At 56.0% G+C, this 15,180-nt stretch overlaps 7 protein-coding genes across 7 annotated transcripts; 4 read left to right on the top strand and 3 right to left on the bottom strand.

Annotated features, from left to right (window-relative positions):
• Positions 1 to 145: 145 nt before the first annotated feature.
• Positions 146 to 2,301, top strand: PG985_006845 (uncharacterized protein; the record flags this gene model as incomplete). The annotated part of the gene is made up of 2 exons (XM_066826614.1): positions 146 to 1,774; positions 1,831 to 2,301. 2 exons carry the CDS (start codon positions 146 to 148, stop codon positions 2,299 to 2,301), a joined length of 2,100 nt encoding a protein of 699 aa, XP_066686221.1.
• Positions 2,302 to 3,524: 1,223 nt separating this feature from the next.
• PG985_006844 (major facilitator superfamily transporter) lies at positions 3,525 to 5,423 on the top strand (the record flags this gene model as incomplete). Its single annotated transcript, XM_066826613.1, has 3 exons — positions 3,525 to 3,849; positions 3,909 to 4,008; positions 4,064 to 5,423. 3 exons carry the CDS (start codon positions 3,525 to 3,527, stop codon positions 5,421 to 5,423), a joined length of 1,785 nt encoding a protein of 594 aa, XP_066686220.1.
• Positions 5,424 to 5,810: 387 nt separating this feature from the next.
• PG985_006843 (uncharacterized protein) lies at positions 5,811 to 6,875 on the bottom strand (the record flags this gene model as incomplete). The annotated part of the gene is made up of 1 exon (XM_066826612.1): positions 5,811 to 6,875. The coding sequence occupies one exon, from the start codon at positions 6,873 to 6,875 to the stop codon at positions 5,811 to 5,813; it is 1,065 nt and encodes a 354-aa protein (XP_066686219.1).
• A 1,537-nt stretch (positions 6,876 to 8,412) lies between these two features.
• On the top strand, positions 8,413 to 8,682 carry PG985_006842 (uncharacterized protein; the record flags this gene model as incomplete). The annotated part of the gene is made up of 1 exon (XM_066826611.1): positions 8,413 to 8,682. One exon carries the CDS (start codon positions 8,413 to 8,415, stop codon positions 8,680 to 8,682), a length of 270 nt encoding a protein of 89 aa, XP_066686218.1.
• Positions 8,683 to 10,922: 2,240 nt separating this feature from the next.
• Positions 10,923 to 11,348, top strand: PG985_006841 (uncharacterized protein; the record flags this gene model as incomplete). Its single annotated transcript, XM_066826610.1, has 2 exons — positions 10,923 to 11,091; positions 11,182 to 11,348. The coding sequence occupies 2 exons, from the start codon at positions 10,923 to 10,925 to the stop codon at positions 11,346 to 11,348; spliced, it is 336 nt and encodes a 111-aa protein (XP_066686217.1).
• A 590-nt stretch (positions 11,349 to 11,938) lies between these two features.
• PG985_006840 (uncharacterized protein) lies at positions 11,939 to 12,454 on the bottom strand (the record flags this gene model as incomplete). Its single annotated transcript, XM_066826609.1, has 1 exon — positions 11,939 to 12,454. One exon carries the CDS (start codon positions 12,452 to 12,454, stop codon positions 11,939 to 11,941), a length of 516 nt encoding a protein of 171 aa, XP_066686216.1.
• An 839-nt stretch (positions 12,455 to 13,293) lies between these two features.
• On the bottom strand, positions 13,294 to 14,718 carry PG985_006839 (uncharacterized protein; the record flags this gene model as incomplete). The annotated part of the gene is made up of 1 exon (XM_066826608.1): positions 13,294 to 14,718. The coding sequence occupies one exon, from the start codon at positions 14,716 to 14,718 to the stop codon at positions 13,294 to 13,296; it is 1,425 nt and encodes a 474-aa protein (XP_066686215.1).
• Between the last annotated feature and the right edge of the window lie 462 nt (positions 14,719 to 15,180).

The following is a 15,180-nucleotide window of genomic DNA, read 5'->3' as shown; positions in this document are numbered from 1 at the left end:
CATACCAATCATACGCGACCGACACAACAGGACCCTGCCATATATCTGCCAGGACTGTTCTGTTGTCGCCGTCGGTTGTTCGCATTTCCCAGGGTTACGACCGCCAGCACGACCGCATCCGCATCCGCGTCGCCACCCTCCCACCATGGCTGATCCGAGCGGGGCAACAACACCGCCCGCGACGGACCTCAAGTTCGTGCCCTTCTCGTCCGAAATCGAGCTGCCCTTCTACTCGGCACTCTTCTCCTCCAAGCTCGAACATGACAAGCTCGACGAGTCGGCGCGCCAGGTCCTCGGGGTCTACGAGCCGCAGCCCGGCGTCGCCCCCGAGGACAGCACCAAGATGCAGGTCCTAGGAAATGCGCTTACGAGCCGCTCGGTGGGCTTGAATGCCGTGCGAGCCGAGGGCATCATCCGGAACAAGAACACGATGGACGCCTTTAAGAATGCGGACAGAGCCGAAATGATCCAGAATGCTGGCCGACAGATCTGGGAGGCCATCAAGGACGGCACCATCTACTCCGTCCCGTCCCTTCTGTCTTCCTACGTGATCCTCTCCTACGCCGATCTGAAGAAGTACCGAATGGCATATTGGTTCGCCTTCCCAGCCCTACAAGCCACCCCGCAGTGGAAGAGGAGTGGTGCCATAAGTCGCTTCACCCCAGACGAAAGCTCGCAGCTAGTCGAGCGTATTGGTACTTGGCGGTACAGTGCGGATGACCGGGAGTATGGCTTCTTCCTCGCCAAAAAGGTGCGAGGCGAGGCACGATCGTCTCTGGACATGGCGGAGGACGATCTTGGCTACAAGTGGGATGTTGCCTCACTTGGTGAATTTGAAAAAGGCTTCTTCAAGGGCATCCCAGAAGAAGACCAGTATGTCGCTTTTGTCGATCCTTCCACATACGATGAAAACCCTGGCTGGCCACTCCGGAACTTACTGCTGCTCATTCGCGAACGATTCCGTCTCTCCAAGGTTCAGATCCTTTGCTACAGAGATATGCAGGCACGCCGGCACGAGGCGCGAAGCATTGTCCTGCCTTTATCCATGGATGCTGCAGAAGCTACCGAGCTCACGGAAATGCCCAAGGTTACTGGGTGGGAACGCAACCATGCCGGAAGGCTCGGGTGGCGATCTGTCAGCCTGGCTGAATCGATAGACCCGACTCGCATCGCTGATCAGTCCGTTGACCTGAACCTCAAGTTAATGAAATGGCGAATTGCTCCAGACCTGCATCTTGATCGTATCAGAGGAACCAAATGTCTCCTTCTTGGCGCGGGCACGCTGGGCAGCTACGTTTCGCGGCTTCTCCAAGGGTGGGGTGTTCGGAAAATCAGTTTTGTTGACTACGGTGCAGTATCATATTCGAATCCTGTGCGACAGCCGCTCTTTAGCTTTAATGACTGTCTCAATGGAGGTGCGCCGAAGGCTCTGCGGGCAGCCGAAGCCCTGAAAGAGATCTACCCAGGGGTCGAGAGTGAGGGTCATGTGCTATCTGTGCCCATGTTGGGCCACCCCGTGACAGAAAAGACCAAAGGCGACTTCGAGAAGCTTCGGAGCCTCATCGACGAGCATGACGCCATATTTCTTCTCATGGATAGCAGAGAGTCGCGGTGGCTGCCGACAGTCATGACCAAGGCCGCAGGCAAGCTGGTCATGAATGCGGCGCTCGGGTTTGATACCTACGTAGTCATGAGACACGGAGCCGAGCCTATGGATGGCAGTGACGATACTCTAGGCTGTTACTTCTGCAACGATGTAGTAGCTCCTGGCGACGTAAGTTGTTGTCGCTATGATGCACGTACGGTCATGCTAACTCGTCTCGATTCTAGTCACAGAAAGATTTAACGCTTGATCAGCAGTGCACAGTGACAAGGCCGGGAGTGGCAGCCACAGCTTCTGCTCTGCTCGTCGAGCTATTCACAAGCGTTCTGGAGCACCCGCTTGGCGCCCACGCTCCTGCCCCGGTGCCCAAGGACGCGTCCGGGGCCACGTACGAACGCGAGCCGCCTAACCATGCCCTCGGTCTCGTGCCCCATCAGATCCGTGGATACCTGGCCGACTTTACCCAGATCAAGGTGCGCGGTGTTTCGTACCCGTCCTGTAGCGCTTGCAGCAAGCCCATTCTTTCGGCCTACAGAGAAGGTGATGGGTGGAAATTCTTGCAAAAGGCGCTCAGCGATAAAGAGTATGTCAGTGAGCTGAGTGGATTGGCAGAGGTGCAGAGGAAGGCACTTGACTGGGACGATTCGGAGGACGAGGAAGACGGAGCCGCAGGGGACGACGAGGCGATTATTCTATAGAATAGGCCATTGAATGATTCCGCTAATGATACCCACCTACTTATGTCCGGACTCTACGTATACCGGATAATCTACGATACGAATTCTGGCCTCTATCCTAGCTGTTGTTGCTGTGAGTGACTCGTGTCCGTGTCGCAGATTGTCTTCAGGCGAGATTGCAGCGAGTGAATGGCCACTGCGCCCGACGATGAAGCAGAAGATGAGGCTGGGGTTAGGGTTGGGGCTGAGAGTTGGGGGTTGGGGGTTGGTATTACCAATTTCTACAACCATTCCGGCCTGCTAAGTGCCTGTTGTGACTAAGAAGTTATATCGAAGTCTGGCAGCATCACGGGCGGCGGCGGCGGATAATCTCCGTCAGAAGGGGTGGTCCAATGACAAGGACGGGAAAGGGCCAAAAGTCACTGGAACGGGCTTGGCGCATTGGGATCACCGGGGCACGCACGGGGGTGTGCTAAGCCTGGCGCATAGGGGGTTAACCAGCTGAGCAAATGTACAAGTAGCGACCAAGTTACCTAAGAGCTTACGAGTTCGCATCCCAAGTATCGAACCCAAAACGTTTGCAATCCGGGGTCTCGGTCTCTCTCTCTCTCTCATCGCAACAGTTTGCAGAAAGGTAGTTTCTCCTTTTTATTCTATTTTATTTCATCCAGTTTCCTCTTTGTCGTGAGAATAATCAAGAGCAGACAGTCTCCAGCACCCAAACCAACCAGTGTCTCTCTTGTCGGGTGCCGCCTTCTCCGGGTTGGGTCTAAGGAATAAACTGGGTAAACTGGGTAAACTGGGGGTTAGCGCACTCTCTATCCGGACAGACACTCATCCTCCCTCTCTTCATGCGCCCCAGGTCAGGTCACTAAACGACAACTTGGGAGACAAAAAAGTATGAGCTTGAGACTGTCTCACTATCCCAATTTCTGAAGAAGAAGAAGAAGAAACGTTCACGTGGCAGCCACGACCGCCAAGTTAGGGGACTTTTTGGCGATTGTACCGTTTTCAGTTGTCGCCGTCACCACCAGAGGATTAAGCATCACCACTTGTTTCATCTTTTATTCTACGTTTTCACTTCGAAACGACGAAACAACTACCAATCCAAGGGGAAAAGTCAATCTTGGCATTCTGTCCATTGCAGGCAAACGGGCGGTGGTTCCGATTCCGGCATAGGAGGATATCATTACCAACGACGAGGGGAGACGAGGAAGTGGAAGAAGAGAAGTGCAGCAGTGAATATGGTACGACTTCTAAGCTGGAGGTCTCTCCAATACCGTCCCGAGTCGGTCCACGACTACGCGGGCGTCCTGGTCCCGCTCGAAGAGGCGCACCTGCACAGTCACTCAGCCCGGTCAGGCCGTACCGAGTTTGAGGAGCGGCGCAATGAGAACGACGAGGGCGCGGACCCGTTAATGCGGGAAGACGACGACGAGGCCGACAAAGATCGCGAGAGCGGCGAGGGCACGGGAATGCTGCAGATGAGTGCGGCCGAGTACACCATCGAGGGTCTGAGGAGGGAGATGAGGCAAGGAGAGAGGGGCCGCATCTGGAGCGAGTATGAGTGTAAGTGATTACTCCGCGGGCATGGATGCAGGGGGGATCGATTCTAACAACGGCTGTAGTGAAATCCAAGCTCATCAACAAGGCCATCCAGGATATAGGCATGGGCAGGTACAACTGGCAACTCTTCGTCTTGTGCGGGTTTGGCTGGTTTGCTGACAAGTGAGTTTTTCTCTGCTATCAAAATATATCATTGAGCTATGCTGACCAGCAACAGTCTGTGGATGCAAGGTGTCTCTCTGACGTTGCCGTCATTAACAGGTGAGTTTGGCGTTCCGGAGAAGACGGTAAGATACACGACAAGCGCACTATATGCAGGGCTTTGCATAGGGAGTTTCTGCTGGGGACTGGGGTCTGACATAATGGGACGTCGAATCGCCTTCAACGCGACTCTCCTGATCACCGCCATCTTTGGTATCTGGGCGTCATATGCCTCAAGCTGGGGAGCCGTGTGCTTCTTGTTCGCGTGCGTGGGCACGGGAGTAGGTGGTAACCTGCCAGTAGATGGCGCCCTGTTCTTGGAATTCTTGCCGGATTCGTCGAGCGCACTCCTGACCTTGTTGTCGGTGTGGTGGCCAGTCGGCCAGCTCGCGTCGTCCTTTGTGGCCTGGTATTACATCTCTCACCAGTCCATCGAGCTCGGGTGGCGCTCGTTCGTTTTCGCCATTGGGATAATCACCTTTGTCATGTTTGTCATTCGGTTCTTCATCTTCCACCTGTTCGAATCCCCGAAGTACCTGCTTTCGCAGGGCCGCCAGGCTGAGGCAGTGGCGGTAGTGCACGGCATTGCCTATCGGAACGGCGCAAAAACATGGCTCACCGAGGAGGTCCTCGGTGCGGTTGTCGACATGGAGGCTGTCCAGCGTTCAACAGCCCGCCTCTCGACGAAGGAGGTCCTTAAACAGAATCTTGCGGCCTTCTCCGGCGAACACATCCGGCCCCTCTTTAACAACCGCAAATTGGGCCTGGCCACGACCCTGGTGTGGCTTACCTGGGCGACTATCGGTATGGGCTATCCGCTCTTCAACGCCTTTTTGCCGCAATATCTCTCCCACGGCGTCTCCACGTCGCCGGCCGACGGGGGAGCCACCACCATGACCGAGGCCAGCAACGCCGAGACGTACCGCAACTACGCCATCATCTCGACCGTCGGCGTGCCCGGCAGCCTGCTCGCCGCCTACACGGTCGACCACCCGTCGCCCTTCCTGGGCCGCAAGGGCACCCTGGCCATCTCGACGCTGGTCTCGGCCGTCTTCCTCTTCTTCTTCGTCGCCCTCGGCACCACCCCCAACGCCCAGCTCTTCCTCACCTGCGTCGAGGCCTTTGTGCAGAACATCATGTACGGCGTCCTCTACGCCTTCACCCCGGAAATGTTCCCCGCCCCCGTCCGCGGCGCCGGCACCGGCGTCGCCAGCTTCCTGAACCGTGTCGCCGGCCTCATCGCCCCCGTCCTCGCCGCCATCTTGCCGGGCGACGGCACCGTCCTGCCCATCTACCTCTCGGCGGCGCTGATCCTCGGTGCGTTCGTGTGCATCTGCTTTATCCCGATAGAGACCAGGGGAAGGCAGAGGCTGTAAAGTTCTCTGCGGCGACCGATATGATTTTTGTTTGGTTTTTGGTTCAATGAAGCTTTCATATAGACGGTGTTGGGGAAAATTGCGATGCCATCATGTTGTTTGCTAGAGTATATTGGCGTGATAGATGGATCACATCAATTGGGACTACGTTGGCCGACGTCCTGATCTGTTGCTGCCGAAAATGGCACAGTCATATATATCGCAAGTAGGGTACGCGCATAGCTGGGAATGGCATGGTGTTTAGGGGGTATATTCTCTTATTCTTGTGGGATAAAAGGCATAGGGCGAGAGGGTTCTCGCCCCCTTTGGTATCAAACTAACTATCTATTTGCGTGTGGGAATATAATCTATTGCACTTTCCAAGATCGCTTACTTCTGTTTGCCTTCTTACCTGGTACCTCGTGCTCCCGCGGGCGCATCGACTCGTCTCTTCTGCAATGACCGGCCCAGCGCATCGCGCACCATGGGGTCGGAGCGGATCGTGTTCTGCACCAGCCACTCCTTGAGCTTGGTGCGCATGTTCATAATGGTTTCGGGGTCGCCGGAGAAGGGCGTCATCTCCAGCTCAAGGAGGCGGCCAGCGTCGGCGTCCATGGCGCGTGTCGTCTGCTCGAGGCGCTCGAGGTTCTGTTTAAGCTGCTTCTCGGCCGTGGTGGCGACCCCTTGCTGCTGGGGCCGCAGCAGAGGGCCGAGCTGACTGAAGGCGATGTAGAGGGTGATGCTGCACTTGCGGGCGAGGCTGATGACCTGGAAGGGCAGGTAGGGCGGGTGGGTCGTGAAGCGGACGAGCAGCGGGTTGACGACGGAGGCGACGAGCCAGGGGGACCGGGGCCGCGTCACGGCGTACACCTCGAAGACGGCCAGGACCGCCAGCGTCAACCACCGCCAGTAGCGCCCCCACTCGAGGTAGCCGAAGAGACCCAGGACGTACATGACGACGGCGGCGACGCCGTAGTGCGGGATCAGTTGTTGCGCGCCGCGGGCCACGTAGTCGCGAATGGTTGCGCAATGCTTCCACTGGACAACGTCCGGGCCGAAGCGGTCGTAGGCGAAGCGCCTGGCCGGGTCCGTCAGGGTGTCGGCAGCGGTCTTGAGGTGGATGAAGAAGTCGCCGACATTATCGCTGTCGCCAATACCGTTGTTGCCGATCTTGTCCGGGTGGTGCAGGGCCGCAAGCCGTCGGAAGCGCGACTTGACCTCGCGCTCGGTGGCGCGCAGGGGCACGCCCAGGTCCTGGTAGAAGGTCGAGGCGCCCCGCAGCTCCCAGTCGGCCTCGTAGAGGGTGTAGAGCAGGTAGGCGGAGACAACCAGAATATGGATGCGCCGACGGTGTTCGGCGTACTTGGGGGAACCGGGTTGCGGGCGTGGCGAGCCCGCGCGGATAGTCAGGCCGTAGTAGATCGATTGGGCCCAGCCGGTTACAAGCTGGACGGGAGGAGACAGGAAAATCATGTCAGTATTCTGGTTCTTTATGCAGTCCTACACAACTTTTCTTGGCTGTACGCGCAAGCATTGCACTATGCAGCATGCAGTTCATGATTCGTATTCGCATGAAGGGCAAAGAGAAAGAGGGGCGGGCGGTTCATTGTTTTGTTTGGGAGGCTTGCTGCTCGCATTCCCACCCTGGCTCCTGGCGCTGGCCCTCCATCTCGGTCTGCATCTTCATCTGCATGTTTTAGCGCCCACCGGTGGATGGCGGGCTGCAAGGGAATCGACGGCAATCGAGAAGACTGGGGGGTTCGAACGGCTTACATTGGGGAGGAAGGTCCATCCCAGCAGGGACAGGACGTTTGAAGACATGCTGGGTAATATAAGTCGTGGTTCGATGGTCGCCTAGAGCATGGTCTTATTCTGCAGCAGGACTCGAAAGATGCGAGTCGTAGGCCGACGGATATCGATGCAGCTGCGGGCAGGCAGGCGGGCGACCGCAGAGAGGCCGGTTGATGTGACGGCGGAGAGGGGCGTCGCAGGTGGTATCGAGGTTGTTTCCTGTGACAATCTGTGCTTCTTAAATACTGGAGATTGCGGTTTGGCTTGGGCTGGGCATGGGCAGTACGGGGGGGAGCAAAGCTGGGGCCTGGGAGCTGGTAGGTAGCTGGTAGCCGCCGTTGGCAGGCGCAAAGAGAAAGAGAAGCAGCAGTGCGAGTGGGATACAGCAGGTAGAATGGGATGACAGTGGCTTGAATGGACAGGTGTCAGTGTCGTCAGAGGCTGGCCTGGCTGGAGAATGGTCATGCAGGTAGGATCGAGCTAGAGAAGCTTGGGCAGATAAAGATGTGGGTTGCCGGCATATGAGCGCCAGGGGTCCATCGAGGTGCAGGCCGTTGGTAGGTAGTGTGCAGCAAGAGCCGTGAGTCGTGGAAGTGAGTCGTCGCGAAGGAGGAGCAAAGAGGAAGAGTCCAGATGTGCCCATTTGCTAAACTTAGAGACATTCCTGGGCGTAGCAGCCACAATGGGGCTGTAGGGGGATCCCTCGGAAATGATTGGGTGCAGCCAATCCGCTTGCAGCCTAGGTCCCGCTCCGGGAGCCGCGCCGAGTCCCGCCCTGGGCCCCGCATTAATTGATTGCCATTCTGATACTGGCCTGTTTCTCTCCTCAGAGCATGGTCATTCCATAATGAGCCAAACCTCATACTGACCCTCACTTGCGACGACAGCACTCAACCGCTTAGGCTTCACTTTGGCTTCACAATCGAACCATTGCTGCTGCAACCGCCCGTCGCCACCGATTATACTCGCTTGCAAAGGTAAGTTCTGCCCTCGGCTCGGTCTCTATAAAGCATGGCCGTCCATCGCCCTCCAATGGCTGTCTATTCCCTCCTCATCCTCATCCTCATCATCCTCATCACCATCACCATCAACTCAATCACCACTCAATCACCACTCTCCACTCCAAACAAAAAAAAAAAATCACCGCTCAATCAAATCTCATATCTCACATCTTCTCTACTCTATCTCCCCAAAAAAAACCTTACCTAAATCTAACAAAATGGCCCCACAAGGATTCTCTGCTTCCGCCAAGGTCTTCACCCCTAGGGCCATCACCACCAAGCTCTTCACTCCCACCAAGATCTTCACACCAATGGGGGGTGCAGTCACCTCCAAGAAGCTGGCCGCTCCCCTGGCCGCCTTCACCATGGCCTGTGTCCTCCTCGGCTGGACCCGTTCTTCCATCCGTGAGGCTCGCCGCGCTGCCCAGACTGAGCGCCAGATGAACCGGGAGCGAAGCTTGGCCGTCGTGGCCAAGCACATCAAGTAGATGAAGCATCAGACTCTACCTACTCAGGCTAGCACCACCCTTCTCTTCTCTTCAGCCGCCTAGAGATGGGAGAATTTAGTCAGGTTTCACTTCACACCTATCACCCACACAACACATCAACAACAACGCACACACATGCTTCCTGGCATCGAGATACATGCAGGGGGGAGGGACTACAGCTACAGCTACAGTCATCTTACTCCGGCTATTCGGCCGGCGCGGGCGCATCTACACTCCTCCTGTATTGCCTGCTTCTTCTGATTCGAGAAGGCCCGACTACAGGGACCGCTCTCTCAGCTGATTGCGACGGGACTGTGTGGCAGGACCACTACAACTACTACAACACGGAGTTTATGGGAAAACACCGGACCGGATTGGGGAAAAACAACTACCACTTTTAACGACTTTACGAAGCCTCTCAGCCATCTTTTGAGTTTGAGGCTGGGGCCATTATACCACACTTGCATTGCATTGCGCTGGACCGCCTGTGCCAACAGCTCTTTGGCATTGACGCCCTGGAGCTGGCACTCGGGAAGCAGATTGTATGGGCATCACTTGTCATCGACAGCGCGTCATAAAATGACATTACCTATAGTACATACTTATCCATGAATAACAATTATCCTTTTTGTTCAACAAACAAAACCAACCAGTCTTGTTCTCCATCATGTTGTGACTAGCTTTGTGAACCTTATGTTATGCCTTGTTCTTCGTGAGTTAAGCAAACGCCCCTCCCATCGTATGATGATGGTCAGATGCTCGAGTCTCCGTGCGAGTGTCAGCGGCGTTGGAGCTGAGCTCGGTGGCTTTCTGCGAATCGAAGTGTCTCGCACCGTCTGCCGCAACATGTTGCCAACCATGGTTGCCCGCCTCCTGTTGCCCGGGCGTAGGCTATATCGTAAGATTAGGCAGCGATCTGAAACAAATCCATCAACTCTCTGGTCAGTGTATATGTTATATAATATCCACATAGCCACAAGCCGTGTACATGTCTATTAGTGATTTCTTCGGGGCCCGCGAATCCGTATTGCCGTATGAATGCTGACCGTGATTGCCGATATGTCATCTGCTATTCGGCTGAGCGTACATGTACAGAATAGTTACCATCTTTAGCAAGATCCTTCAAAGAGAATGCAGCAGTACAGTAATTCCAAATGGCAATCGTGTTGTTCTGATTGGACAGTGAAGTCCAAGGCCGATAATCTGACAAGCGCAACACGAAACGTCGGTTATCGAGCACACATACATCTCAGGCGTCGTCATCCTCTTGGCTGCTGACCCCAACGACCTCACTGCCACCCTTCTCTAGTGAAAAAAAAGGCTTACTCGTCCGGCAGCCGGCAAATCGGACAAACCCATGGGATCGGATCCTTTGGGAAATGCGTCCACATTCCTATTTGCGGGGGAGAGGGGAGGGGAAGGAGGGGGGGATGATTCGGCTGCGACTTGACAACACTTTCTTTCCGTTGGTCTGAATCAGCTTACATATCATCATAAGTAAGCCCTTATATGGATAGGGAGTGACTCGCACCGGGAGACCATACTGCGTCGCCTTCGTCGTCGCCGCGAAAGTAAGCCGCGAGCAGCGGCATGCAGATATTCGCAGCGAGGCTGAGTGAGGCGGGAGGCAGCTGAGGCTTGGTGCCATCGCTATTGTTGATGGGAAAATACGGACTTGAATCGAGCCATCTCGCCAGGAAAAGTCCTATCGTGCTACCCCATGCCCCGTCGTGGATGGGTCCCGTGGGCTGAGGGAGGGAAGGCCGCCGACGTCGCCAGAACGAAACCACGGACTGCGACTGGACGCTGGACGACGGCGGTGATGCCTAGCATCATCGTGGCTTTCTCCTCGGGTTATCAGCGCAGCAGACCACAGCTTTGCTTGTCCGGGCTATCCAGGCTTGGGCTGAGCGAAGGCGGACTTCCCTCGTTCACTTCTCAAAATATACCCCAATGCGTACGCCTCAACACGGACAGAGAGGTAAGCCGTTACGAGATGGAAACCGAAGAGGAGGAATACCAGAGCTGGGAACATGGAATCATAGCAGCTGGGCTGAGAAGATGGCGACGATGGACATGGAGTCCTGTGGTTATAAAAGGGGGCGACGACCTCCTAGATGAAGCCAGAACAGAACAGATTCACACTCAGCATCCAAACAGCCTCTCAGATCCAATCCAATCCCACACAGCACTATTCCAACTTCGTCCCCAGCGACCACCCACCACCCCAACTATCCAAAATGCAGTTCTTCACTCTCGCCGCCACCACTCTCTTCGCCGGCCTGGCCATGGCTGCCCCGGCTCCCGAGGCCGACGCCCGCTCTCTCAGCGCCACCATCAAGTTCGAGGGTGCTGCCGATGCCGCCTACACCATCACCGTCCCCGTCGACGGCCAATACCATGAGACCTGTGAGTTCATTCCCTTGCCATCACGCACCCCCTTTACACGTACCCGCCATCCCAGCAACTGACTGACCTTTCTCGCTTCCCCCTTGATAGACAACTCCCTGAGCATCTCGCACATCAACGTCCAGGGCGCCAACTACATCAGCTGCACCGCCAAGGGCGTCGACGGCAGCGTCACCACCGTCCGCGGCGGCGAGACCAAGGACGTCGGCCCGCCCCAGACCCAGACCAAGGTCGCCTGCAGCGCCGTCGTGGCATAGACTGGCTAGCCAGCCCTTTTTGTTATGCTTCTTCTTCTCCCCTCATCATCCACTCGCAAACTTCCCCGGCCATCAAGTAGTGTGCAGCTCCGATGGGCCGTCGATGATGTGGAAGGATTTGCAAGATGCCAGGGTGGACTGATGGTGAAGAAAACACGGGCGGGCGGGGCTCGCCATGGTGTTGTTGGTCATATAGCTGGCTACCGTACATGATGGGGTGTAAGCCAGTGGCGTATGGGGCAAAGGCATGGGGGACATTCATTTGGTTTCGGATGGACGGATAAATACCGCGGTATAGGGGGTTGTTTCTGCTAGTTTCGTCGCTCCTTGTTTAAAAAGAATTTGTTGGGTGCTCCTAGACTTCTTTGACCTATCATTCAGTGTCAAAGCGATCTTCGCTCTAATTACTGTGTCACTTTGGCCCTTGTCGAAGGACTTGGGAGTGAATCATGATTATCGTACAGTATTATACTCAAGTCTATATTGGGATGCAGGTATTACTGACATATTGTTTCTACCAACTTACCGGTCGTCATCTACTTTTTCCCTTTAACTTGCCCAGCTATTTCGTACCGTTTCTGAACGTCGCTCTACTTCTCGTCGTCAGAACCAACCGCAAAGTGACTCGCATCTGGGAGATCTGTCAAGACGGGGTGCAAATCTGCCGTCATAGACGGCTCCAGCCTGGGGGCTGTTGCGGTAGTGATGCGCATGGGCGGAGGCGACAGGACACGGAGCTGCGGGGCCCGCGAAGACCCCGTGGTCGTGTTGCTGCTTTTGCTGCCCTCGTCCTCCGGTCTCTTCTTCCTCTCCCTTCCCCTCTCCTCCATCCCCGTCGTCACTTCCTTCTCCTTTGTCTCCTCCTCTTCCGCCTCCCACTCCACTGTGCCCTTCTCGTCCGCCGACGGGAACCACCGTTCATCCCCGTCTCGGAGCATGTCCCGGATGCGAATGCGCTCGGCCGCGTCAGCCGTGGCGAGGCGTGTGGCAATGCCGCGTGAGATCTGCTGATGCTCCGCTTCAAGATTGGCTGCGAAGTCGTCGTGGTCCTTATCCGCCTCGTCTTCCGGGCGGCCGCCAAAACACCACCTGAGGCAGCCGAACATTATGTTGAATTTGAAGTAGATACTCCAAGCAATCAGATATGGTCAGAAAAGAAAAGGGTTGGTGAAAAGAAAAAAAGGATGCAGCTGTATGTAAGAATTACAAGACTATTTCGGGCTATCCCGTAATCACCGCACTGCGTTTATCGGTGTACTTATAATGTCACTAGGTCTTTGTTTCGATTTTTGGTACAATGCAATGGATGCGCCATGGCGCCATCAATATCAAAGGACGACTGCCTTTTGAAGAGAACATTGAGCGCTGGTTAAAGATGGAGCGAGATCTACGGATTGACAATGTAGAGACTGCCTTTGTCCTCCCCCTTCCCACCCACAAAACCCACCGCCGTCTCTGATGATACCCTTCTCGGCGTTCGTCAGGCCTACCTTGCCGGCGTGCGCGCCAGTATGATCTTGGTTTGCGCATGTCTCGGCACCAGTATCTTGTTGGCCTTAGCCTTCAAGTGGCCGGGCAGGCTAAGCAAAGGGAGCTCCTGGCCTGACTGGTAATGAGAGCAGCTCGACGTAAGTATTCACCTCTTTCTATTCCTTTTCTTTTGGAAACGTTATAATAGATAAATATAGGCCACCTGAAGAACCAGTAGGACAGGTGGTGTGGCACCAGGACGTGGAGAACGAGGATTTCGAGGTGGGTAGCGAAGAGAGAATTAAAAGAGAAAAAAAAAAAAAAAAAAAAAAAAAAAAAGACCATTCGTGCTGGCTTATACGTAGAACGATGTATATAAATTAGTTATAGTTATTACGTGTAATAAACCTTAAGACTTAGTACGAGTAATCTTATATTATTTATTATTTACATTACGTTCTCAGTTCTTACCTTTTCAAGACGCAATAAACTCGTGGACAGCTCCCCGACATGGCCCGCAAAGCTGGCCGTATACCCGGGTCAGCGACTCGGGGTTCTTCTCCCCCTTCTGTAGAAGCGTTCCTAGCTGTACATCGGGCCGTTTCTGCTGGTGCTGGTGCTGGTGCTGGTGGTGCTGGTGCTGGTTATTATGCTGGCTGTTAGGAGGACGATCCGCCCCTATTCCTAGCCGCCGCCGTCGTTGCGCCTCCAAGACCTCGACGCCGACCCGCGCCGTCGCGCTCGCGCTGCTGATCTGCGCCTGTAGCCGGCGGTTGTCCTCCTTGAGGCGCCGCAGCTCGTCCGCCCGGTACTGCCGCACCGACATGCGCGCCATCTCCTCGTTGAGATTGCGCACGGCGCGCCGCGAGCACTCGAGCTCCGCCCGCGCCCGGCCCAGCTCCTGCGTCAGCATCCGCTGCCGCTCCGCGTTCAGCGGGCCTCCCGCGTCCCGCACCACGCGCTGCGCGAAGCTGGCCTGCGGGTCCCGGGTCGGCTGCGCGAGCAGGTAGGTCTGAGGCGGGGGTGGCCCTGGGGACGGCGGGGACGGCGGTGCAGGTGGTGTTGACCTCGGAGGTGAACTTTCTGCTGGTGCCGGTACTGGTGCTGGCGGTGCAGATGATAGTCGCCTCTGTCGCTGTTGTGCCTGTTGTAGCACTTGTAGGGGGCGAGTGTCCCTGGTTTCGGTACTTCGGCCTCGCTCAGCTGGGGCCGGTGCCAGTGTCACTTCGGCAGGTAGCTCATATATGGGCTCGCCATCCTCCTTTATGTGGGTTGCGACAGGTTTCCGGCGTATACTGGGCCTCGGCGACGAGAGTGTCTGCGGCCTGGGCACATCACCAACACCCTCTCCTGCTTCGTTGACTTTGAACTGCCCTACGGCGCTATCAGAAAAATGACGCTGGCCGTTACTTGTTCCCGCCGTCTTCAGGCATGCCTGCTTCGCCACGACGGGAGGAGTCCCGACGACCGACTCGATGCTTGGTAGTAGACTCCTCGTTTCCTTCTTGCCACGTTTCTCCAACTTTGTGGAATTCCTGTTCAGTTTCTGTAGCAGGGGCGTCGTCGTCGTTACCGAAGCCGGAGCTACAGCCGGGGAAACCGGAGGAAACACCAGCGGCTCGGCCTCGAGCGACGGCCTCTTGCCGTCCAGGCGGATCTTCTGCTGCGGCGGCGCCGTGCAGTAGAGCTTCTTGTCGCACTCGTTGCACAGCTCCATCGGCAGCTGCACGTACGACTTGCCGCACTTCCTGCACGGCTGCCAGGGCGGCTCCTTGAGCCGCGGCGGCGGCCGCACCTGGAGCCGCTTTCTGGACGATGCCGAAGACGAGGCCATCGGCGGGCGGCGAGTAGTAGTATCGCGAGAATGGGCCGTCGTAGATGGTGGAAGTGACTTGGCCATGATCGTGGACGACGGTTTTTCTAGAACAGGGCGGATGACATGTGATACGGCTGACGTAGGCGTAGACTTATCCTGGAACTTGGTAGGTATGCTTTTTGTTTCCAACAGCATTCCAGGCATCTTCTCTGTACCCGTAGCGGCCAACTCTGCTTTGGTCCGTCACGTCTTATACTTGGGGCCGGATGCAGCGGTTTCGTTGCCCTGGTGGTATATGCTATTGTTGTTCATGGGTTTCCTAATTGCCGTCCACGGACGATCTTGGCAGGTTTCTCCCCTGTGCCTCTCCACACTTCATTATGTGCAGGCTGCCACGCAGGTCCCCATCTCCTTCACAACTCTCCGCACCTGTTTCTGCAATGTTGAAGTCATGCAGTAACGGACCTAGGCGGGGGGATGATGGAGGTTGCTGCGCAAAGTTTCCGAGCCGTAAAGTAAGTTCGGGCAAGGTTGTTTGATGCCGAT

This window comes from Apiospora marii, assembly GCF_038362585.1.
Source record: "Apiospora marii strain CBS 49790 chromosome Unknown utg000004l_segment0_segment0, whole genome shotgun sequence".
Taxonomy (NCBI): Eukaryota; Fungi; Ascomycota; class Sordariomycetes; order Amphisphaeriales; family Apiosporaceae; genus Apiospora; species Apiospora marii.
This window is presented reverse-complemented; position numbering and strand designations above follow the sequence as displayed.